The 26,385-nt window shown below is 39.8% G+C and overlaps 1 protein-coding gene across 11 annotated transcripts in view; it reads left to right on the top strand.

Moving 5' to 3' along the window:
* The window catches only part of LOC135717368 (uncharacterized protein CG43867), a 546,523-nt gene that overhangs the window by 439,803 nt on the left and 80,335 nt on the right, over positions 1–26,385 (top strand). For 10 of the 11 annotated variants that reach the window (XM_065239411.1, XM_065239416.1, XM_065239414.1 and 7 more), the window contains one exon: positions 8,154–8,216. In XM_065239411.1, coding sequence (XP_065095483.1) covers positions 8,154–8,216 — 63 coding nt within the window. Of the gene's footprint in view, positions 1–8,153; positions 8,217–19,875; positions 20,487–26,385 lie in introns of those variants that run through there. The other variant, XM_065239424.1, reaches the window with a different exon arrangement.

Genomic DNA, 26,385 nt, shown 5'->3' on the forward strand with positions numbered 1-26,385 from the left:
ATCTCTGGATATTTTTTCCCGCTCTGCCCTTCGCTGTTGTTATACGATATTTTCCTGTTGTTTGTTTACCTGTGGAAAATTGGATCCTTTGCAAACTCCCATGAATGGGAAGCCCGGGATTTGTTTTCATCATTGTTATGTTGTTACAAATTTTCCTTCCACCGATTTACTCCATCCATCATCGTCAAAAGTCTCGAGAAACTGTTTCGCAACACGCGCTCATCCCGTGCGCAGCAGGCGTTGCTGTTGGCATGGGAACCAGAGCAGCTTCAAAATTTTCCGGCTCCGGCCAACGTCAAAAACATTTATCATAATAGAGATTTTCACTTTCGACGAAATCTCGCCCGACCTGTGCCTTCCAGGATGTAGCTGCTCTCACTGGAAACGATTGCGGTTTGGGTAAACAATTCCAGCTAAAGTCTGCCGGAAAATACCATTCCAACCAAAGCGATGCGAAACCAGCCAGAAAATGACCCATCCAACGCAGAGCTGCCTCCCCCTTTTCCCCAATACCGGTCATAAATTGCAGATTTCAGCTCCCCCATACAAGGTGGTCAACGCTTGCTTAGGTTTGAAACGTCAAAAATTAGGAGTGAAACATTTCTTGAGGCTTCTGCCTCCCTGCTTCAACAAGGGCAGGAAAATCTGTTTTCCACCAACTTTTCAGATTCAATTTCCTCCGGACGCTCGCTCCCGTGTCGGTTCGTCGGTTTTCTGCACATTAAATTACAACTCTTATTGAATTAACCTTTTTAGTTTGTTGCTGGCTGGGCCCCTTCTTTCTCGGTAGGTTTGCAACATTCAGACGAAGCTCGCTTCGATCTTCCCATTCCGGTCTTGTGCGGTGAAGTGGCAGTGGAAATTTGAAATTCAAATCAAATGCCTTTACGGAAGGGAAAAAAAATAAACGTCACTGTCACATAGGTTGGTGCTTTTTTTAACCGAAACTAGCTACTAGTTGGATGAGTTTAGATGCAGTGTGATAAGCATTTTAGAAGCAAGTAAAGATGGTTTAAAGTTGAAAAAAAATTTCAATATATTTGTGCATGAATTCCTAAGACACGCTTCTTTTGGTAGAAGAAAAGTTAATGTGGTTTTTATCAGGGGGTGCGACTCCGCGTTGAGCTTTGGAAAATTTGAAAACGTTGTTAGAACTAAAATTTTACGTATTAAAGTATCATGCTCCTCGTGTTGACTTATAGCATAAACTTGAACTTCACCTGCACACTAGCTCCGCGTAGTGGTAGAATTATGAACCCGTCCACCCACCATTCAAAAGGCTTTGGTTATCTGAACAACTTTGCCAAAGACAGCATCTTCTTAGATGGTCAGACTCTAACCTGTTTCATCAACAGAATTCCCGAAAATACTGTATGAAGCTTTTGTAGGTTTTGATATTAACTTCAACTTCAACAATAATTCAAATCTGCATCTATTTATGCATGATGAAAAAGAGCGAACAGAACCCACCAAAGTTCTTCAGTTGATCAACAATCTCTATAAAGTCCTTTGGATATATATTCAAGACTTCAGGTTGATCAGATATTGTTCTGAACATCTTCTGCAGTCCAATAATTTAAGTCACGCCTATCAGGTTTATTTTTTAAAGATATCAAGTTTACTAAAAATATTTCCAAAGATCTTCAGTTGACCATAAAGTCCTTTGGATATTTTATCAAGACTTGAGGACGGTCTGATATTTTTCTGAAGATCTTCAACAGTCCAACAATTCAAGTCACGTCTCTCAGATATTTTTCTAAAGATTTCAGGTTGACCAAGAATAATTCCGAAGCCATTCAGTTGATAAGAGATCCTCATAAAGTCCATTGGATATGTTTTCAAGGCTTCAGGTTGGTTAAATATTATTCTGAAAATATTCAACAGTCCAACAATTTTCACGCCTCTCATGTATATTTTTTTTTAAATATCAGGTTGACCAAGATTTTTTCCAATGACAGTTGTCTTTTGGATATTTTATCATGACTTGAGAATGGGCAGATTATGTTCACAAGATCTTCAACAGTCCATAAATTCATGTATCGTTTCTTAGATATTCTCTGAATATATCAGGTTGACCAAGAATGATTCCGAAGCCCTTGAGTTGATCAGGGATTCCCATAAAGTCCTATGGATATATTTTCAAGATTTCAGGTTGATCATAAAATGGTCTGAAGATATTAGGTCGACCAGGAAATGATCAAAGATCTCCATAAAGTCCTTTGGATATTTTTTCAAGACTTGAGGATGGTCAGATATTGTTCTGAAGATTTTCAACAGTTCAAAAATTCACGTCACGTCTCTCAGATACGTTTTTAAGATATCAACGGCCCAGAAAAATATGCCATTATTATATTCACCTTTACATCGTATTTGCAATAAAAGTCTGCTTCCAATGCTACCAACCATCGTTTAGGATCCTGTCGATCTTCAGCAGTGGCTAGAACTCCTAAAAAATCTGGAACTCAATGATTATTAGAACTGTATAACTCCTGAAACATTACGAACTCCTGGAACTTCAGCAAGCTTTGAAAACTCAAGTAAAAACACAATGGAATTCCCGGAAATCAGGAATACAAAACCTTTCAGAACTGCACTGAATTCTGAAACATTCAGAAAATTCAATACATTAATAGTTTGCAAAATTTGCACGACAATAAAATCGAAATTAACTGCAAGAACTCTCAAAACTCTCGAATCTTCTGATAAACACTTGAAAATTTCGAGAAAAGGAAATGTTAGTAGTACCAGTGCTGTAAATTTTCATATCATTCGATTGAAGATGAAACAATACAACCATTCAATCAATTCTGTGTAAACGAATTCTGACATGACCATAATTTGAAAAGCCCCTTTATCATTCGAAGCTCATTGTGACTGTAAATTGATTCACTCACTATCATTTGATATACGACAGTGGAGTATGGAAGAAACCCAGCAAAATTGTCCCGAACAGACAAGTCGACCCGATGTTGGATAAATGTAAGGTTAATTTAAGGTCGATGTCGACCCAATGTCGTGTTGTTGTCGGGTCAATGTTATATAGCGTTTCTCAAATGAGAATGATCCATGCCTTCGTAAAATGGCTAAGCAACTGATATCACCCATTTGATAGCGAATAGCTACTTTTCTCATTTTTATCAAAAATGTTCAAATGATTTTGAGAATTTACAGCACTGGAGAAGTCTGAGGGCTTTTTAAGCTTCAAGCATCTCTCAGAACTAAAGTAATTTTTATCGATGCACAAGTAATCTCTAAGCATTTTTGCAGAACTGTTCGATATCCGGAAATGCTCAGAACCTGTGAACTTCAAGAAATTCTGGAACTCTAAGACTACAAGAACTGTAGAACTGCAGGAACATCACGGACTGTAGGAACTAAATGATTCAACTGGACCAAACCTAAGGACTCTTGAGCAAATCAACGCCAAATAGCGGAAAAATTAACAAATTTCCAATTTGACCTCTCATAACACTTTGCAAAATTGTTCGCTAGGAGCAATAAAGCAAGGTTGTGCTGGAATTCGGCCATTTTGACTGCGCCCAATTTTTCAAAAGGGCGTATTCACGAAAATGGCTCATCGAATTGGGGTTAGAAGGAAAGGGGCGTTAGTCACTTTAATCGATTCTCTTCATAGATTTTCTCTTTTAATAGCCACAGCTTTATAAACAGATTTTGCGCTATTTCTGCCCAGAGTTAGATAGAGGAAGTTCTCATCTAGCATCCAGAATGGCACACGAATCAAGAAATGTGTTTGCAGCTGAATTATTAACGAAAGAGAAAGTCGATGAAAAGAATTGATGAAAGTCACTTACACCCCTTTCCTTCTAACCCCCTCAATTTAAATGACGTTTGTGAAAAAGTTGTAAAAAGTCTGGATTGCCTTTTACACACTGTAAAAAAATCACAAATTTTGGTCAAAAAAATATGTTAAAAACTTCAATTGCAAAAAGGCGCTTTTTAAAGATTTTCAAACTTGTGATATGATGAAACATGATGACTTTTCCTATATTAAGCATAATGGACACTTATAAATTGACCAGAATTAAAAAAAAAACATCAACTGTTAGTAACATGTTTGAAATTTTTCTTTTCGCACATTTTTTGAACATCTTTAGCAATTTTGAAAAATTAGGTGTTTAGAGGCGAACCAGCCTAAGGCTGAAAGCCTCCTAAATAAAGCTAAATAATAATAATAAAATTAGGTGCGAGTTCAAATGGCTGAATTCCAGCACAAACTTGGTTTACTGTCCCTAGCGGACAATTTTGCAAATTTTGATGAGAGATCAAATCAGAAATTCGCTAATTTTTTCGGTATTTGCGGTGAATTTGCTCAAGAGTCCAAACCAAGGACCAAACCCAGTTGCATAATTTAGTTCTTACAGTTCTTGAGGTTCCTGAGATGAGATGAGTTTTACATTATGCAAAGTTTGATCGATTCGGTAGCTAGTGTGGATTTGACAATTCCCTGGCTGAACCCATAGAATTCCCGAATCTTTTAAAGCTCCAGAAACACTAATTCCGAGAAATTCTGGTTCTCGACAACTCTCAGTTCTACAGGATCTTCTCGAACTCAAGCAATCTTTAGACCTCTAGCAAACATTAAGAACTCTACGACTGAAAGAGCTGGATAACTTCCAGATCACTAAGAACTGCAAGGACTCCTTGAACTTCAAACAAAGCATTCATGGGAATTTTGTGAAATTCCGATGCTCTACATAATTTAAGAAAATGTATTTACCAAAATGCTTCTATCAGATCGGATAAAAAAATAACCTAAACATCGCCATTTTTTATATGATTTCACCTTAAAAATTAAGAAACTATGATAACTACAATTTTTAAGATGCTACTTAAATAACTCTATGTAAATCTTGAAAAAAATAAATTTAAAGCCATTGCCAAGCAATTCCATTTCTCACGATGATCTAGATTTCAAAAGTAGGTTGGGAAGATTCTTTAAATGTTTGAGGAGTCTCCGATCGTCTACTTTTGACATTGCTTTGCATATCTGATCAAACTTGACTTGAACTGGAATTTGAAATGCCTTCAAAACATCTGCACTGTTAAAATTGTCTTCCCATTGATTCAACTGCGTTCATACTGAAGACATTTCTTCATCAACATTTCACAAGGGTGAAATTGCGTCTTGTTAGTAGTCGCTTTAACTACCGATTCCTCGCGAACAAAAGCTCACACATGCAAACTAGGAACACCATCAGCTAGGGAAATGTTTCCTCTACCAGCTGATGTAGTTTGTTTACGAAAGTGTGTTTTTATTCGCGAGAAATTGACGTTTGACGTCATTGTTTAAAAACGTAGTTTCGCCATGATTAAACAGATCTAAAGAATACAATGAATTCCAGCCCAAAACACTTGTCCTGCTTGTAATCAAACGCCAGTAAACTTACAACCTCTTCTTATCTCCCTCCTACTTCACGTCCTCATAACACAAATATCAACATTCCTGGCGAAAAGTTGTCACAAATTTCCCACTTTCGACCCGCTTGCCCCAGATTATCGCCATCACCATAGCAATTAGAACCCGACGACGACGACGACTACTGCGATGCACTTGATTGTGCGAGTCTTCTATCCCGCCAACTGCTTCTACCCTTCCGCCTTCATTAGTTCTCCTTCCTAGCTCTCCAAAGCGTCGAATTCGACTCCACTTGCAGAGCACCTCGAGGAGACTTTATTAAATCATTTCCACTAATCTCGGGTCCTAAACGGTCTCAGATTGCCGGAACTAAATCCTACACCTCCAACCGCCGCCCAGCGCTCAACAATAAAGAGCTCGACGACGAACAGACTCTCTCCTTCGCTAAGGCCATCAACATAGCTAAAGGATTGAGCGTCGCCGTCGCCAAGGACCGTGGTTAAAAACGCTTCGCTTGAGCAAGTCATTGGATCCGGCGACAACGACGACGTTGTGTACAACAAAAGCTAATGAGAACAAAATTTTAATTAGCACTAATTGCAGTCATCACCATCCCATTCCGCTTATTTTTATCATAAATATCGCGCTTTGCTCTACGCCCCCAATCTCAACCGCATAACAGGTCTATTATTTTATGCGAGAAATCTTCCTAATGGGACACTACTGTCTTCTACTTAGTCTGGATTTCCGCTGCACATTCAAACCGTGAAACTGAATGTCACCCTTCTCTTTAAAACAAAATCCTAGTGCAAGGCACGAAAGCTTAAGGCAAATGGTGATGATCGACAATGATGACATTTTTTTCCTTCGTTTGTCGTTTATGCCCTCTAAAATAGACTATATCTATAAATTTCGCTACCCTTTCACCCCTAGGGGATGCATTCCATCCTCCCTAAAACGAATTCGGAGTCAAAATCTAATCCTCCTATTTGAATTTGAAAGGGAAAAAAATCATCAAAACCATCCACCCGGCTGACCTGTCTGTCTCCTAGCAGCCGACCGATTGGGAATTTATGTTTATAGGTGCATCGTCGTCATAGCCTGCTATGTACGATGCTGTGATTTGAAAGTGCGAACGGCAACGAACGAATAAACGATTGCTTCGGATTTTTATTGGGATGCTTTTATGCCATCAGCACCACCACTCCACCCGTTTTGATGTTCGCATGCTAGGACATAGCTACAAGCGAACGATGCGTTACAGAGATTCGCCTGCTTAGTTTGTGTATGTATTGGTGGGGAAAATGCGAAGCCATCTAGCGAACACTAGCGGAACGAGATTCAATGTGGTTGGAGAATTCGATAAAACATAGAAAAGTTCACGACCGATGAGACTAGCTCAGAGAGAGAGCCGCTTTTACTCAGTTGTATGAGAAATTTGTTAAAACGTAGCTTACTCAGCGCTACTGCTGTAATCATACACGGTGATATTGACAATACAGCTTAGGTCGCACATTCAAGCTAAAAGTCATCTTCAAGTGACAATCTTGTCTGTGACGGACATGTGCAGTTGTTGTTATTAGCTAAATTTGTAATGAAATTAAAAGAATTATGAAAAACGATTTTATAGAGCCGTTAAAGTGAACAAGCTTCTTTCTCTTTAACTGCCTAATTACACTTTTTGTTACAAGGTGAATGTTTGTCATTGACGAAAAACTGAATAATATTTTGACGAAGATCTTTTTTTTTTGAGTGTCATTTCTTGCAGTGACGATGTTAAAACTAATTTTGTCAATATCGCGTGAAGTATTTCAATGACACACTGAAAACGAATCTTACTCAGAGAGTGAGTCAATTTTACTCACGGATTTACGGATGGAGAAATTTCTAAAATCGTTACTCTTGCGCTAAGTGACCCATGCTTTTAGAAATTTCCCCATACGAATGAGCAATCTTAGTAAGATTCGTTTTCAGTGTGTCATTGAAACACTTCACGCGATTTTTACAAAATAATTTTTAACATCGTCACAGATCGCTTTCAGTGCAACGACAAATTTCAGCGCTGAGTAGCCTAAGTTTATAGAAATTTCTCATATATCTGAGTAAAAGCGACTCTCCCTCTAAGCTAATCTCGTTCGCCGTGAATTTTTAATATTTTAGAATGTTTCTTTAAGTTCCTTAAAAGTTGTTAAGTATTTCATTTGACCTTCGATTATCATTAATTTTTGATCGAAACCTGTTTCATCGAAATCCGTTAAGAACTGACGTAAATTTCTATGATAGAAAAAGGTTGAGTACGTCATGGCATACTATTAAAGCATTTTCAACCATCCTACACGGACGATGAGATCGGCGCAAAGTTGAGTGGTTTTTCACTCAAAACGTAGGATGCTCATAAACTGAGTAAAATGTTGCTCGCTTTTCCGTGAATATCTGCTCGAACATAAGGAAAATCGACGAAAATTTTACTCAGTCTAGGAGTTTTTTCCTGGAAAATCTCGGAAAACTTTACTTAGTCTATGAGTAACCTATACATTCTTGCGAATTTGAGTGAACGAAGCTCAAATTTGTATTGATTCAATCGGCCGTGTGTTCTTCCTGGATAGCCAAGACACATCCACGCTTCGTAACGCACGATGTTTTTTTTTCGGGAGATCCTTCCTAACCAAACCAACCACCCCTTTCCAATTTTCGCCAAAGCAATCTCTTCCATGATAAAGCACACAACAATTTCAATTAATCTCTTTCTCCCTTTCCCCTTCCGGTCTACTTACAGCTCTCGGAGCTCGAGCAAAGGGTCATCGAAGCCGAGGAACGAGCCGAGGAAGCTGAGGACAAGGTAAGAAGAAAAGTGTACCTGTTGCCTGCTTGTGTGAATGTACGTTGTTGAATAATAAAACAACAGCTAAGTAGCAGAGGGGTGGGAATCAAATATCGAAACATCATCATCGGTGGTGCGTCAGCACGGCAGATTGGCAAGTAGGCTTCGGCTAGCATGGGTTGTTTGGAAACGATGAAATCGCCTGGGACGAAAGAAAAACGACAAAGTAAGCGAGGGGAATGAAAAATCGGAATTTCAGAGGGATTCATGAATTTTGAATCAGAGCGGTGTTTAAAGCAGAGTTGCAACGATTTGACGAATCACGGTGATTTTAAATATTCATGAGCAAGGAATTGAAAAGTAAAAGTTAACTTGATGCAATCAAACGGAAAGTTCTAATGTTCGATTTATGTTTTTTTTCCGCATGCACTCTAACCATGAGCATTGTTTAACATGATAATGATCAAGTTAAATCAGGTTTTTAAACTAATGAACTTTCCGAGAAGGGAAATTTCTCATTTATTAATTCAGACCACCAACAGACAGCATAGGTCATAATGATGTTTAAACTAGCAGTAGATTTTAGTAAAAGGCACAACAACAACAACAAAACAATAGTCATAAACAAATACATTTACATAATAATCAATCGTATAAACTAGAGAGAAGCGCGATACTACTTTCGGCGGATAGTTTGTTGGGATAGGTCGAAATCGAAAACGGAAGCTACTCATTGTACACCGATCAAAGCACTATGTCCATAATTTGTTCGTCGGAAAGGTATCCCAAGCATCGCATTATTTCGAAGTGCCCTGGGACGAGCGTTCGAGTCAACCGACTCAAGAATAGCAGGTCAGTTGATTCTTCCATGCAATGGTCCGCTACAACCATAGCCCTAGCGATGTTCCTGCGTGACTGAAGAGTTTCCAAATGAATTAACTGACTTCGACTTCTGTAACTCGGTAACAGGAACGGATCACGCCGAGGAAGCTGAGAGCAAAACGAATGAAGTGACGTTGAACAGATTCAATCCTCTCCGAACCGTTAAGATAGTGCAGATGCCAAACAGCAGAACAGTATTCGAGCTTTGAACGGACCAAAGCAATAAAATGATTTTAAATAGTACATACTGGTAGAATCCTTGGCGACACGGAAGATGAATCCCAAAGTCCTGGATGTCTTCTCAACGACGTAAGAAACATGATCCTTGAACGTTAGTTGAGTATCCAGAACAACTCCAAAGTCCTTCACATGGTCCACGCGCTGAATAACGATACCTTGAAGCTTGTAATCGAAGACGAGTGGTCGATGAATCCGAACGAAAGAGATTACAGAGCATTTTTCAGGATTAACGATCATTCGATTTGATTTGACAAAGCCATGAAGGTGTCTAGTTCGATAGATGAGATCCGTAGGTAAATTTTAAGTTCATCGGCGTAGGATAGCCGACGAACCCTGTGTACGTGGATAATATCGTTAAAGTATATATACCTTGAGGAATTCCAGATGTGGCCAAAAACTCGTTAGATTGGAATCCACCAACTGAAACCGTCAACTAGCGATCGACAAGGTAGGAATTGATCCAGCGTAGAATACCACCACTAATGCTGAGTCTATTCAATTTAGCTATCGTTATAGCGTGGTGGATCTTATCGAAGGCCGCAGATAAATCGGTGTAGATAACTTCTGTTTGTACTCTTTCAGTTAGACTTTCAGTAACGTATGACGTAAAGCACAAAATATTAGTGGTGGTTGACCTACCTGAGATAAATCCATGTAGATCATCACTCAGGTGTTGCTTGCAGTGAGACAGCAGCGGATTCATCACCACTAGCTCGAACAGTTTAGAGATGGCACACAATGACGAGAATCCACGATAGTTGTTAACTCTTTCCGATCGCTTATCTTATGCACGGGAAACATAACGGCAGTTTTCCATACGGACGGAAACACTCCCCTAGTCAGTGACAGCGTGGCCCAAGTATCTTCCACCATAGGAACATTTCTGGCAGCTTGATTAACAAGACCATCAGAAACGACTTCATCACAGAAAGTGCTCGCCTTCTCGGCAAAAAGCTGACACACATTCGAGGGTTTGGAAACAACTTCGCAATTGAAAATCGTGGTCCAAGGGAGGCCTTCCGAAATGACTTCGGGCTCATCTTCAGATTTCGCTGGATGCGTCGGTGATAACGGCTGAAGCAAAGCCGACTGGTAGTCTTGTAAGCGGTGTTCAGTCTCTTACATAGTAATGCTCACGTAACGAAAACGTACGGTATTTGGAATAACGTCTAAGAGCAGCTCTTTTTACCAATAACCTGCCACTCTATTTAAATTGTATTAAGCACGTAGATGCACTTATGTACCTTGATAATTTTAATATCCTTTTATAAAATTACTTTTGCGAGCGCTAGTATTAACGCGTACGTACACATCATTTCACTAACACAGTCATAAAATTGCTATGCTTTCGCTGTAATTTTCAGAACTAATCAAATCGCTGTCAAAAATCCAATTTAAATCCATTTAAATACCGTGTGAAAACTAATTCCATGGAAAACATTATCTAAGACCCTTTACTGTTCAAACCTACGTTTGAGCAAAGATTCAAAGAACTAGGAATGAAATAATCTAATTTATCTACTAATGCTGTACGAATGGTAGATTTCATTTTATCTCGAAAATCATGCTCTCCAGAGAAGATATTGTCTTCATGAAAAGATCTTCCTTTTAGCATAAGAAGTGGCTAGGGTGGTCCTCTTCATTAAAAATTAAAATGCTTAACTTTTTACCTTTAAGATTAAGTGGAATACTGGCTTCTACAAAGATATAGATAATTCAGCACCTTTACTGAAGAAATAAATTCCGTAGGACACTTTTCTCCAAAAGGAGCAGATATGAGCAAAAGCTTAACGCATTCTAAAGAACTGGTTTTTTCAGAACCATCATAACTAAATATAGGAAAAAAAAATATGCATAGAATGATAGTCCTGATGAATGCCTTAGTGGAATATCTTCGAAGGACTTCAAGTGCATGAAAAGACATATTTTGATGCGCGTTTAAATTGCTAGATGTTGTTTTACGAAAGTTATTACAGTTTTTGTGTAAAAAACAATCAATATTGTTTATCATTCACATGTTGCTTTTCTCATCAAGGGAGATAATTAATGTTCCATAGGTTTTGTTAGTTAATTCATGTACTTTCAGAGTATGCGTAAAACTTTTGTTCATGTTTGCTCCTTTTGGAGAAAAGTGTCCTATGGAAATGGATTGTATTTACACAAAAGACATCATAACTTTCGTAAAACAACATCTAGCAATTCTCAAAAACCTTCAAAATCTGCAGTTCGTACTTAAATCTTTGATTTTTATTAGTTAGGTAGGTTCCGATTCAACACATTGTAGTTTCAATTTTATACCTGTGATCTTGACTTTTTTACCTATGAGATGAGTACTTAAGGGGGTTAGATTTTGATAAGTTCTTTAGTGGGAATGACACTGATGAAGACTGCACATTGTAGTCGAAATACGTATTTACGTCATTTACGTCATGGATATCAAAATTTATTAAGTGGAATTAAATGGAAGATAACCTTTTTTGCTGTTTTATTCAAGCATTCCGCTAACAATCCAATTTCATTACTTCATCGAATAAACTTTACAGAGCCAAGTTATCATTTGCGTTATACATAATTAATGTCTTAAATCTAGAGTTAAAGGAATTCAACCGATTACTCGCGGTCGTCTCGAGGTTAGTAGAGATTTACAGTTTTATGGATGGGAAGAGGGAGAAGGAGGTTTGAGTTATGATTTACGATACAAATATTTCATTTTTCCTAAAACATGAACTACAATTTGGTATCCGCAGTGTAATTATAAAATTATTACTGAACTTACCTTACCAATCAGGCTAAGGCCTTGTTGTCCTCTGCTGTCCGAAGAAGTCGTCTCCACTCTACTCGATCCATGGCCACAGTTCGCCAGCCTCGTAGTCTGCGAAGGGTCCGCAGGTCACCTTCTACTTGGTCGATCCACCTTGCCCGCTGCGCGCCTCTTCTTCTTGTTCCTGTTGGGTCGCTTTCTAGAACCATTTTCACTGGGTCGTCGTGCGGCATTCTTACGACGTGCCCAGCCCACCGTAGTCGCCCAATTTTTGCAATGTGGACGATGGATGGTTTTCCCAGCAGCTGGTGCAATTCGTGGTTCATTCGCCTCCTCCACGTTTCGTCATCCATCTGCCACTCCACCGTAGATGGTACGCAACACCTTCCGTACGAAAACACCAAGCATAGTTCAGGTCTCGTGGTCGTAAAGGACCACCGGTCTAATCAGCGTCTTGTAGACAGTCAACTTCGTGCGGCGTCCTCCGGAGTCCAAAGTAGGCACGATTCCCTGCCATAATGCGTCTTTGAATTTCTCTGCTGGTATCATTTTTGGCGGTCACCAGTGAGCCCAAATACACGAACTCATCGACCACCTCTATTTCGTCACCGTCAATCTGAACTCGGGGTGGGAGGCTAACATTGTCTTCCCTAGAACCTCTTGCTTTCATGTATTTTGTCTTTGATGCGTTGATGGCAAGTCCAATCCGTCTAGCTTCAGCCTTCAGTCTGATGTACGTTTCCGCCATCATCTCAAAGTTCCGTGTCATAATGTCAATGTCATCGGCGAAACCAAGGAGCTGTATGGACTTCCTGAATATCGTGCCACTCGTGTCTATCCCAGCTCTTCTGATCACACCTTCTAACGCGATGTTGAACAGCAGACACGAAAGTCCATCACCCTGCCGTAACCCCCTTCGAGATTCAAAGGGACTCGAGAGTGTCCCCGATACTCGAACAACGCACATCACTCGATCCATCGTCGCCTTGACCAATCGCGTCAGTTTATCCGGAAATCCGTACTCGTGCATAATCTGCCATAGCTGATCTCGATCGATTGTGTCGTATGCGGATTTGAAATCGATGAACAAATGATGTGTGGGCACGTTGTATTCGCGGCATTTCTGCAGAACCTGCCGAATCGCGACAATTTGGTCCGTGGTAGCGCGGGCACCCATGAATCCCGCCTGGTATTGCCCCACGAACTCTCTTGCATATGGTGACAGACGGCGGCATAGAATTTGGGAGAGTACCTTGTAGGCGGCGCTCAGCAGTGTGATCGCGCGGTAGTTGCAGCAATCCAACTTGTCGCCCTTTTTGTAGATTGGGCATACGACACCTTCCATCCACTCCTCCGGTAATATCTCCTCCTCCCAAATCTTGGCAATTACTCAGTGCAGCGCTCTAGCCAGTGCTTCACCACCGTATTTCAATAGCTCACTTGGTAGTTGATCTACACTAGTTGCTTTGTTGTTCTTCAGCCGACCGATCTCCTCCTCAACTTCTTGAAGATCAGGGGCCGGTAGCCTGTCGTCTTCTGCGCGTGCTCCAAGATCTGTTGCCGTGCCACCTTCGTTTTCTGCTGCTTCACCGTTGAGGTGCTCGTCATAGTACTGCTTCCACCTCTCAATCACCTCACACTCGTTCGTGAGAAGGTTACCGTCCAAGTCCTTGCACATATCGGCTTGCGGCACGTAGCCTTTGCGCGAACTATTTAGCTTCTCGTAGAACTTCCGTGTGTCGTTTACGCGGTACAGATTTTCCATCGCCTCGCGATCTCGGTCTTCCTGCTGACACTTCTTCCTTCGGAAAACCGAGTTTTGTCTGTTCCGCGCTTGTCTGTATCGCTCCACATTCAATCTCGTGCGGTGTTGCAGCATTCTCGCCCGTGCTGAATTCTTCTCCTCTACTAACAGTTTGCATTCGCCGTCAAACCAGTCATTTCTTCGGTCCGGGATTGCAGTATCTAGTGCCACTGCAGCAGTACTACCTATGGCTGAACGGATGTCCCTCCAGCCATCTTCAAGAGAAGCTGCGCCAAGCTGCTCTTCCGTGGGTAGTGCAACTTCCAGCTGCTGCGCGTAGTCCTGGGCAACTCCGGTGTCCCGTAGTTGCTCAATGTTGGGTCGTGGCGTTCGACTTCGACGTGTGTTATGCACCGTCGAGAGTTTTGAGCGCATGCATACTGCAACTAGGTAGTGGTCCGAATCTATGTTCGCACTGCGGTACGTGCGGACGTTGATAATGTCGGAGAAGAATTTCCCGTCGATTAGAACGTGATCGATTTGGTTTTCTGTGTGTTGGTCAGGTGATCTCCAGGTGGCTTTGTGGATATCCTTGTGGGGGAAAAAGGTACTTCGAACTACCATACCCCGGGAGGCTGCAAAGTTCACGCATCGTTGGCCGTTGTCGTTCGATACGGCATGCAGGCTGCCTCCCGTCCTACCTGAGCGTTCATGTCGCCGATGAAAATTTTGACGTCCCGTTGCGAACAGCCGTCGTACACCTGCTCCAGCTGCGCATAGAACGCTTCTTTCTCGTCGTCGGGTCTCCCTTCGTGTGGGCAGTGCACGTTGATGATGCTGTAGTTGAAGAAACGGCCCTTAATCATTCAACTTGCACATCCTCGCGTTGATCGGCTGCCAACCAATCATGCGTTGGTGCATCTTACCCAGCACTACAAAGCCGGTTCCCAGCTCGTTGGTGGTGCCACAGCTCTGGTAGAAAGTAGCCGCTCGATGCCCGCTTTTCCATACCTTTTGTCCCGTCCAGCAAAGTTCCTGCAGTGCTACGACTTCGAAGTTGCGTGGTTGAAGTTCGTCATAGATTAACCTATCGCAACCCGGGAAGCCGAGCGATTTGCAGTTCCATGTTCCGAGTTTCCAATCGTAGTCCTTATTTCGTCGCGTAGGTCTGTGCCGATTGTTCCGATCCGTATTTCTTTCTTCGGTATTTGCAACTTTGTTTTTTTTTTCCCAGGGCGGCTTGTTGGGCCTGCCCCAACCCCCTGTCTCGCCGGGGGACCATCGTGCACAGGTCTGTTTAGAGTCCCACGCTGGCACTAGGACGGTGATCAGCCGCTCTTAACATGGAGAACAGACGCCGTTTTGAGCCGCACCTCCATGGGGAGCAGACGCTCAGGTTTGGTGAAGCATTTCCTCTATCACCGTACTATGGTTACCGCGCCAGTGTTCGCGTCGCACCTCTTCACTTTGCTATTGCCGGACTGGCAACATTGCCCAGGCTACGCCAACCAGCTGTGTCCATGTTTCAGCTGGTAGTCTTTTGTTATCATATGACTCGAGGAGGCGTGAAGTAGGAACTTGTGAGGACCAGGGCTAGGTATTCCGCTCCTTCCAGGTTGTCAACTCACCATTTTGTAGCCCAAAAATTATTACTTAAACAAACATTAAAAAAAAACCCACACTAACAAAACAAAAACTAAACACAAAGTTAATCAAACTTATAATCTAAGGTTAATATGCTTCAGGAAAACATATAAAAGTTTAATAAACTCCAGATCGCGTCTAGCCAAAACATCCCGAACTGGAACATTAGGTTATCTACCTCGAGGTTACCAAGACGCCGATCACATTATTTGGTCTTGTGCTGAGCATCGTGGAGTCAGATCTGAGCTGTACAATGCTCGGATCTGACTCCACGATGCTCAGCATAAGACCAAATAATGTGATCGGCGTCTTGGTAACCTTGTCCACATTCACAGAGATTGCTATTCCCCAGCCCAACACGGAACAAGTGAGCGTTTAATGAATAGTGATTGGACATGAGGTGAGACATCATACTAATGAAGTCTCTACCCACCTCCAACCCCTTGAACCAAGGACTCTTCGACACCTTAGGGATGATCGAGTATAACCATCGTCCCAAACTCCCTTCACTCCATTTATTTTGCCAGCTTACGAGTGAATTTGAAAGTGGTTCTCGAAATTATATCGAATTAAAAAAGGAAGAGCAAAAACATTTGTCTTTTCAGAGCCACTAAATTTCGAAAAATGTACATAGAATGATTTGTTGATGAGATAGAATTTTAATTGCTTCAGCAAAATTGCTTGAAATCAAATTATCAATCACGCCAAAAGGAAGATCTTTTCTTGTAAGCAATGTCAAACCGTTCCATGTTAATCGGTTTCAAAATTATTAGACACAGTTACATCGAAAAATAAATGTTCTGTTGTTTTCAACCTAGCTTTCTCTCTCTCTCTCTCTCTCTCTCTTTCTTTTTAATTTTAGGATATTGAAAATTGTTGAATTTTGAGGTATTGAATTTTATTTGAAAATCGTAGATTAAGATACAACAATGTATGCAGCTATTCCACAGCAAAACGATATAGTGGTTCTCAGGGGGGTTAAAAAATCGATTTTTCTCAAAAATGACTTTCCACAAAAATTCATAACTTTTGAACCACTGGGCCGATTTCAAAGATCAAAATATCAAATGAAAGGTAATTAAATATACTGTTTAGAAAAATAAAATCTAAAATACAATTTAGGGTTATTTCCATAACATATAAAAAAAAACCGAGATGCAGTTTTTTTTTTTGTTATATTTTTTGAAGTTATCAAGTTTTGGGTTTTCGCCCAATATTCCGATGCGACTAAAAAATAAGCATATGTGACTATGTTAGTTATAAATAAAGTGGTTATATTAAAGTCATTAAAAAACGATTTTTTGGACCACGCTAATGGAAATGGTCACCCTAATGACATAATAATAAAAAAAAATACAAGTCTTATATTTTGCGATAAGGAACAAAAGTATCAATTGTTACGAAATTCGGAGAACCACTATATCGTTTTGCTATGGAATGGTTGTTTATGTATGTCTACGACGAATTTATAACAAAAAGTAAAAACAACAGGTCGAAGGACTAAAGGAAGGGTCGAAAGAACAAAGGTTGAAAGACGAAAGGTCGAAAAACAAAAGGCCGAAAGATAAAATGTCGAAAGACAAAAGGTTGATGGACAAAAGGACGGATGCACAAAAGGTCGATTTGAACTTAGAAGAAGAAAATGTCGAATGGACAAAAGGTCGAATTGATCGTAGAGGGACAAAAGGGCGAATTGAGCTTAGATGGACAAACGGTCTAATTGAAATAAGAGGGACAAAATTTTATTCAGAAAATTTTCACACAGAGTTTAAAAGAACTTTATACTATGCAAATACTCCCAAGGAACTGCTCATGATTTAAAGAAGGACTATACTCTAGAGTAAGGCAGTGTTCTATCTCGCCTCGGTTTCGGGCTCTAATCAAAACACCACAATAAATTTTAATATTACATCCAAGAGGATGCACCTCAATCATGTCGAAAATCTCTTGTAATGTTTATGGACACAAAAATAAACAAATACAGTAAAAGCAGCGTAATGTCAGTTCATGCACTCTATTCGTAACGTGTAATGTGTAACGATGTATTCGTGGTATCATCCAAAACATGTGCTGACCAATTCTACCATTCGCGTTAACGATCGTATATAGTATTTGTTTATTAGACTGGGAATGTTTCTCCGGGTGGAATGTACCAAAATTGTCAAATATGTCATTATCAGTAGGCTGAGATCAGATTGCACTGTTAAGAAGCATTCTATGTTGATAACAAATAGAGCTGAGCACCATCTGAAAGGTGTGATGAAGAACTAAACTAATGAAGTCAAAGGATTGCCCTTATCCACCTGAAAAACTTTTCCCAAGACACCAAACCTAAAACATGCATGGATAGAGTTAGATATGGGCGATCCACTCCCGAGCTGTTCTGACCTATGAGACCCGATTCACTAAAGTGAGCTGATGACCCGTGGTTCTTTTTTTTTTTGGGAACCGCAACTCACCAGCTCACTGATATCGCAAGTCTAATGCGGTGTTTTTATATGAGCTGATTTATTTGCGCTAGTGTACTAGAACTGTACTAAAAAGTAACCAGCATAACGTAAACAGGGCGTCAGCATCTACCAGCATGAGATTTCAGGAACAACTGAAATTCACGCTGGTTGGGCTAGTAAACTAGCATAAGGGTAAACAGCCCAAAAAGCAAATTACCGAAAAGTGACATGCAACTCTCCACCTCACAGCTCAGCTCCGGATCCGAATCATCGACCCGAATGATTCACTGCGAGCTGTTTAGCTCTCGGATCCATCCAGCTCTTCGGATCTTTTTGTCTCTCGATTCTTCACGTTCAGCTACGGATCCGGATGTGTAGATCTCTCGCATACATTTTGGGCTTTGACTGATATGTTGTTGTCACATTTTGCGTGCATTTTGGTTGTTCAGTTGTTGCGTTAGTGGCGTTTGCAATTGAAAAGTAGAGCCATGTTGTGAGCTACGAATTTATTGGTTCAAACTACTTTTACGATTTGATGTAGCTTTAAGCTTACATATATTGCTCTATTGGTTTAGGGTCACCAAACACACTTATTTCTTTTCCGATTTTGAATGTGTGTCAAAATTTTTATAATTTCAATGTGAGCTGAAGTGCTGTTCAATAGAATCGGCTCCCTTTGGTGAGCTGGATGGTTCTGATTTGCTCAGCCAGATGAGCTGTTTTTCCCACCTTTGGATAGAGTGCTAAGATTGTTGTCAACAAAAATGCCATTCAGCCCCAGTGTGCATAGTCATCCAACAAGTTTTATGTTCAAGAAATGTAACATGATGAGATTGTTCTAATTAAGATTCCGCACTATTTCATAGAATCAGTTTTTACATTGTTCAGTATAAATGTTTCTACACTAATTTTAATTAAACTTGTAAGCAAAAAAATAATCAGTGTCATTCCCAGAGGCGGGAATGACACTGATAATATCTGCACATTGTAGCCGAAATACGCGAAAGTATGTGAAAATACAGTTGAATTAAATGGTAAACAAAGTCCAATTCTATGCAGTTCATAGCCGCAACTTTTCAACTACAATTCTTATTTTCTGTCGTTTACGTTACATTGTAGTTTTCTTTACACAAAGCTTGTCAAGTCACACAGTGCTTTACTGCTAGTAGCATTTATTAGTGACTATATTCATAACTACTGATTGAAAAACGAAGTAAATAATGTCAACTTTCTATTGGTGTACATAACATTGCCATATTATTAAGATTATTATAATTTTTAAACGAAAAGAATAATCACGGGCCGGAAATCTGCGTGTCACGTCACCTAGAATGGGTCATATGCTGTTTCTCTTCACACAAATAAAAAAATAAAGCCTCATACAAAGGTATGTCAATCAAACGCAACCCTGCAATCATCGCATTCCACCCCTGTAGACTACACCACATACCCGTCAAACGGAATCTTTATGTCACCCTATATAACTGCTAAAAATCGATTTCTTACTTTATGCCACCATCGTTGTGCACCCATTCCCAATAGTCACTCACATACGGCATCGGTTCGCTTCCTCTCCCTCCAGCAGGAATACACCGTCCATACCCTATCTGAGTTCACCAACCCCCTTTCGTAACTCAATTTCACTGACCAACGACGACGACGGTGTCAGCGCATGAGCAGTGCAGAAACACCACCAAAACTGACCCCCCGAGCACTCAGCAGGGCGAATCCTCATCCTGGCTGTCAAAATCCGTCGACGCCATCTTGGAAAATTCCCTTTCGTATCGTATGCTCCTCTGTGTGCCTGCGTGTGTATGTGTGACGTCCTTTCCACCCTGCACCGATGTGGTTGTACTACACGCCAGCCAAGAGTAAAACGAAAAAAAAATACAACGCAATCTCGAATGCGTGTGTGTGTAAGTGTATGTTACGCGAACTGTGCACAATTTCCCTTTTGTTTGTAAAGACCGAGATTTGTGTCGACGAGCGTGTAAATTATCAAATTATCATCCCCCTTTTTTCGGTGCTCCAGTTCAGGCTTCTGGGAACGGTAGAACTAGTTCCGATTTCGGTGTTCGGCGAACAATTTTCAAGTGTTTGATGCTAATTTGATGAGTTTTTCCTTTTAAACCTACGGCGACGGGCTTTCTATTTTTTTTTTTTTTCGCAAGTCAACGCTTGCTGTTTTCCTCCGTCCCACCTCGCGGTCGCGCGCGTGGTGAAGAAGAACAAGAGGTCGTCGCCTGCTTACTACTGCTGAGGGGTGTTTGTGTGACAGGGAGTGAAGAATAGTAGCGAGAAGAAATTTTGACGGAAAATATTATCATCAAGCTTTCTGTGCGATTGATTTTCCAGTGTTTTATGATTCAGTTCTGTGTGCATTGAAGTGCGATTTGATTTCTGGTTGTGCAAAGTTTGATTTCGTTCTAAGATTCGTGAGAAATGTGCGACTTGACAGCCAGCTGATGGGGATCATCCTGAATTCGGAGAAGTGCTAGTCCATGAAAGGAAAATCCATCTTCTGAGAACTGTTCCTTACAATGACCAGCGATCGATAAGGCAGAAAGGTGATTACTCAACATTTCCCCCTCTGGTAGACGATGGAATTTACGTTAACTTTAAGCCTACCGATAAATCTTCATTAACCTTGACCTAAAAAGGCACGGTAACCCTTGGTGGGTACTCTTCTCTGATTGCACAGCCAGGCGCCACTGGAACTGGTGGCGAAAACAAAATCGATAAAGTTCGCAACCTCTTTCCGGATGAGTTGAAATTCGACACCGCAACGCGCCTTGGGGACAACAGACGGTGGAGTGGAGATAGAGAAGACGACACGGTTCCCATTTGAGTAACTCTAAACTGAAACATACCCCGAGCAGCCAGACCCAAGCCAGCGTAAACATCCGCAAAACTTTCTCGACGGAAACAATAACAACCATATTCGCCTTGCTGCTCGACCAGTCAAGGGAATTTCGAACGAAAAAAAGAGTTCTTACATAACCCCAAAATAACTACCAACGAGACACATTAGGGAAAACGATTCCGAATACGTCTGTTTTTAATGGAAGCGGTTCAGTTTTTTTCCCTTCGCAAAAAGGGTACGACGAAACAGCATCAGCTGTGTAACAATGTAAAGTCAGCGATACTAATAGGGGTGGCAGGGAGAGCGCTGTCATTGACAGCACACGTCGGTCTGTGCCTTTGCACAAGAGCTTACATCTCGCAGGAAAAAGAGATCGAATTCCAATTAGCGATGGCAGGGAGGCAGCGCAACAACAACGAGCGAATCGATTTTCTGTCATCATAGCAGGCGGGTGAAGCTACTCCGTCCGCTTGCTTGGTTGTTGCTTGCCTGTTTGTAAGAATACACTCGTGAGAGAAGACGCCGTTCTATTGTGGGTGCTTTTCGTTGCTGGTTGAATAATGGGAAAGAGTACAAGCGCCGAAAAAGACAAACGCCGACACGTGACTAGATGGGATGTCGGACGGATGTTCCTATTGTTCAATTTATTATGGTTTTGTAATGAATACCAAGCACGACACAAATTGATAGCATGTCTGATGCACGGATTTGATAATAGGGTTGTTCGCATATGTACTTACTTGATGCGTGATGGGCTGCAATCCACTTCGCTGAATCTACGCCGAACGGAGAATTCTTTCGAAAAAATCAATCACTTCCAGTCACTATAAGGAATTGAGACTTTAGAAACAACAAGATGATCTTCATGGAACTTTCTGAAGAAGAAAGAGACGAACCAGCCTATGGCAGAAAGTTTCTCTAATAAAGGAAAAGATACTTGCTGAAGCTGCAGATCTTGAATAACTTCATATACAAGATCTATTTGAACTTCAATTTCAAGTTTGGGTGCAACAACAAAAAATCCGAGAAATTTCAAGAAATTGTGTTTAGGAAATATTCCCGTGATTTCAAAGAGAATGTTGGGTTTAGGTGGGAGTACTTTGAAGGGATTCTGGATGAATTTCGGATTTCTTTGAGGGGAATTTTCCATGGAAAATGGGAGAGCTGAATTCAGATATCTTGTCCACTATAGAGGCCTCATGGCTCAGGTTGTCTCAAAGTTTTAGAAAAAAAAAATTAACCAATATTGCTAGTCAATTCAATTGTACTTGCCACACAATTATACTAATGCAAAAATGGTGCAGACTTAGAAAGCTCTCAATTAACAACTGTGAAAGTGCTCAGTGAACTCTAAGTTGAAGACCACTGTACGATAATAACTTTACAATCTAAATATATAGATCTTATAGATCAACTCCACATCTAGGAAGCCCTTGAGAATGCTCCAAAGACATTCAGTGCCAAATTCTTCAGAAATATTTTAGTTAATTTGGACATTAAGAATTTATCAAGATCCTTTCCGTGCACGGGAGCTTCAAAATTCAGGGTTATGAACAAATTTCAACATTATGAAACTTCAATCAAGAATTTTTTTTCTATATCCTGATCTAAGAAAACTGTTCAAGTTATGGGGCTAGAATTTTCTAAAACTGTATGTCTCAAGTTTGGATATAAAGAAAAAATCTAAAGTTTTAAAGGTTCTAAAATTAACAAAGTTATTCAAACTGCCTAACATAGGACATCAAAAGTCTTTTGAGAAAAAAAAAAACTTGGAACATGGATTTTTTAAGGACTCTACTGAAACTATTTAAAATAATTTCCATTATCTTGGACTGGACAAATGTATGTAACTCTGGGACATTGCTGACTTGATTTCAGTTAACTGTGTGTTAATTTTGAAGAAATATTTAAAATATCGGCTTTTGTATTTTGATTATGAAAATTCAATTAATAAAAGCATAAACAACGCATAATGGTCCAGCATATGAATTCAGCAGGAAAGCTAGATCTTTTGTTTTAATATTTAGACGTTTGGAAATCCATAACAATTCCTTCTTAAGAGCAGTTTTTGTCGTCGCCGGTAAGGTCACCGACAAAACCTAGTAAAAAGAAGTTTTTCACCTTTTTCAATATATTGTAGCACTAAAACGTCACTTTTGATCGAAATGACGTCTGAGAGAAATTTGTTAGAAAAGTAAAGTAATTCACGGTAATTAGGTAAAAATTCAAAAAAGTGTTTTAAACTAAAATATCTCAATAAGCATATCTTCAATATTCAAGGATTATTTTTTAAATAAGGCTCATAAAAAGTGCAAACATGGACAAAAATCGTAGAATAACAACTGTGGTCGTATTTTTAAATTTATTGTTAACTAGTTTTTTTCATGTAATTTTAGGCGTCGCGTGCCTCATTTGTTTACCTGTGCACCTAACTTTGTTCACTATAGTTTACCACCACCATGAATTCGAGGGACATATTCTCAATTACTATATAAACATTTGAAGGGCCTATCATCATGTGTAAACAAAACTTGCATGGCCCTTTTCGCGCTAACCTAAGCAGGAGGAATTGCAAAACCTAACTAATTCCCGTTTTTATCACAAGTCTAACTCTTTCGACTGAAGTGTAAAGAAGAATATTCGACAAACACTTCCAAAAACATTGTTTGATACAAAACAGTGTCAAAATCTAGAGAAAATTGATGTAGTCCCCTGGGTAGCAAACTTGAATTAATCAACTCTTTAGTCATCAAAACAACACTATCAGAATGAGCCAGGGGAAGATCATAAGTTTTGACAGGCGCACCGGCGCAACAACCGGTAATTGAGAGATTTACAACTGTAAAGAGAGTGAAAGCGAGCTTTTGCGCTCTCTTTCTCCTTTACTCTCTTTGCCTGCAATCAGATATCAAAGTGCACAGCAAGAAATGCACACTTTGGGCACCCATACATCACAAATGTTCTTCTAATTTAAACTCACACATTCAAACCGGTCTGCAAGTATGATAACGTCCAAAGCGTAACAGACTGCTGTTTCCGTGTTGCTCCCGTTTGACGCGTGACTGCTGATAGTTTCAATTACAACTAGTGGTGCAAACCGCTATGTATTGTGGAAAATTTGTTGTATGCTTCAACAGGTGATAGAAGGTCTGCTTGGCTTACATCAGGCATTTGACCATTCACAAACTTGCCACCCGCCACCCAAAAAAGATCGCATTTAGGTGCACTATTTGACGAGTTTTGTCATGGTAGTAATATCGACATGCTTAGAAATCAAGGTAAACCATCCGAACTGAACTTAATCAATCCTTGGTCGAAAATTTAATTGATCCCCAGTATAAAATAGTGTATTCATATAATGAGAGAGAGAAGGATTAGTATTTTCCATTTAATTCCACTACTTTATTTGCTTATCCTTGACATGTCAAGGATAAGCAAATAAAGTAGTGGAATTAAATGGAAAATACTAATCCTTCTCTCTCTCATTATACAGGTATTCCACTAAGACGCCCACATTCATCAGGATAGTGTATTCATGGTCACATGTGGTCTGGAGTAAAGAAGTACATACAACAGCGACATCAGTGACCATCAAATCTATAAAAATCTGAACGCATTTTTTAAATTATTTACACCTGTGCCCGAGCAAAGCTGAAGATCAAATTGAAATCAAAATTTGCTGTTATGATGTAACTTATTTTGAATACTCCAGTTGATCTCATTTTGGTTGACTTAACGGTTAACACATCAAAAATGAGAGCAAAATTTTACACTGTTGAAGCAAACGGAAAACTAATCCTGCTTTCAATGAAATCAATTTGATTACTGATTTTGCATTCATAATGTTTAACTGAATACGGGCCTAGAGTAAATGGTTACCATTCATGTTTCTCAAGCTGAAAGACTTAGGCTCCAATCTCAACGCGGGCAAGTCACGAATGACCTTAAATGTGTTAAACAAATCAGATAAACGATAATCATTAGTTCAACGACAGATGAATTTCAATTAAATTTTAAACATGACGTAAACAGCAGAACTTCAAGTTAAGTTACTTTCATTTAAAACGTCTTGACTGCATAATGAAAGCACAATATGATATCAGACTTATGCCGTAACATTTGAAATCAAAATGAGTTTTCACTATGATAGGAACTGCACACTTTAATATCGATTTGCTTTCATTTTGTTAACCGACTTTGCTCGGGTGTCGTGCACAGGTTGCGCATGTGGACGCGACGCCACTGAATTTTTGCACAGATTGCAACGATTTAGAATGTCTCAAATAATTTTTCCTGTGTAGAAATTACAGGAAAAGAATACTAGCAAAAAGTTCAAATATTTGACCAAAAGTTCTTGTTGAACGATTTTTGTCAAATTTAAAGTGTCCATAGTTTTAAATATTTGCATTTTTTTAAATTTTTACTCAATTTTACTTTAAAAAAATGCCACGTATATTTCCCTCAGAAAGACTTTATTAACCTCTACAACTTTGTCTCAGAAGTCATTTCGATCAGAAGTTTCATTTCGTGCTACAATTTAATGAAAAAAATACAAAGACGCCATTTTGAAAAAAAAAACCAACTCCCAAAATGGCCGATTTTTTGTAAAAATGTGAATGATTACCCATAACACAGAATTCTGCAATTGTTTATGCACATGGCGTGGAACTGTTCTTTAGGGTTAGATTATAGGGGAGACAGTCCTAATAAAAAAATACCATACCCGAACGATAACTATTTCATAAACTGTTTGGAAGATACTCTGAACTCATCGTTAAGCCAAATAACCATACAAATTTAATATGTGTGTTGGCAGACTAATAATAAGATCTTTTGATCTTTTCAACCAAATTGTACTAAATTTTCACAGAAGACATATTTGAAAAAGTAGAATCGATCTGTATCATTTAATTGGTAAGCTTTTATATTATTTTGGGATCAGGTTGATTCGATATTGAAAACTCAGTTCTGGGAGACTTGATCCCAGCAAGTTTGAAAACGCTTGATCCCTCCCCCAAAAATAAATCACCATGTTGCCTTTGCTTTTAAACGTCAAAAAAAGTTCAACAAACAGCCACACTCGCATCAGTTGTAGCGTTTGTAATAAGTGGAGCGTAATTACTTGTTTTTCCGGTATTTCAAAAGTCTCTGCTTCTCAAAATACTGTTGTATGTACGGAATAGTTATAATATTTCTAATAATTATGTTTGTATTACTCCATGCGTGAAGTTAAAAATTTACATAGTTGGAGAGGCTTAACGACAAATATCAGACTTAAAGTGTTAATTTTATACGATAGATGAGGAGATGAAAGTATAGAGTTGATAGTTCCTTTAGAGTACGGCAGTGTGAAAATTGTATATATAGAGAGTAGAAAGCGAGCAAAGGTCAATTTTGAGGAAGGCACGAAACGGGGTAATCATCTCCTTTAGCAAACTCCCCTGCTGGGGAGGGATGGTGAGGGGTATCTCCCCCCGCCGCCACTGGCAAAGAGACGATCGCCGATTTGCTCACGTACCTTCGATGTGCGGAAACAGTTCTATCGATTGTTTCACACTCAAGTCGTCATGTGACGTAAGCATCTAGTCGATAGGTTTGGTAAT

The sequence above is a fragment of the Ochlerotatus camptorhynchus genome, unplaced genomic scaffold (assembly GCF_037179485.1).
Source record: "Ochlerotatus camptorhynchus isolate MF236.1 unplaced genomic scaffold, CSIRO-AGI_Acam_v1.1 ptg000055l, whole genome shotgun sequence".
Lineage (NCBI taxonomy): Eukaryota > Metazoa > Arthropoda > Insecta > Diptera > Culicidae > Ochlerotatus > Ochlerotatus camptorhynchus.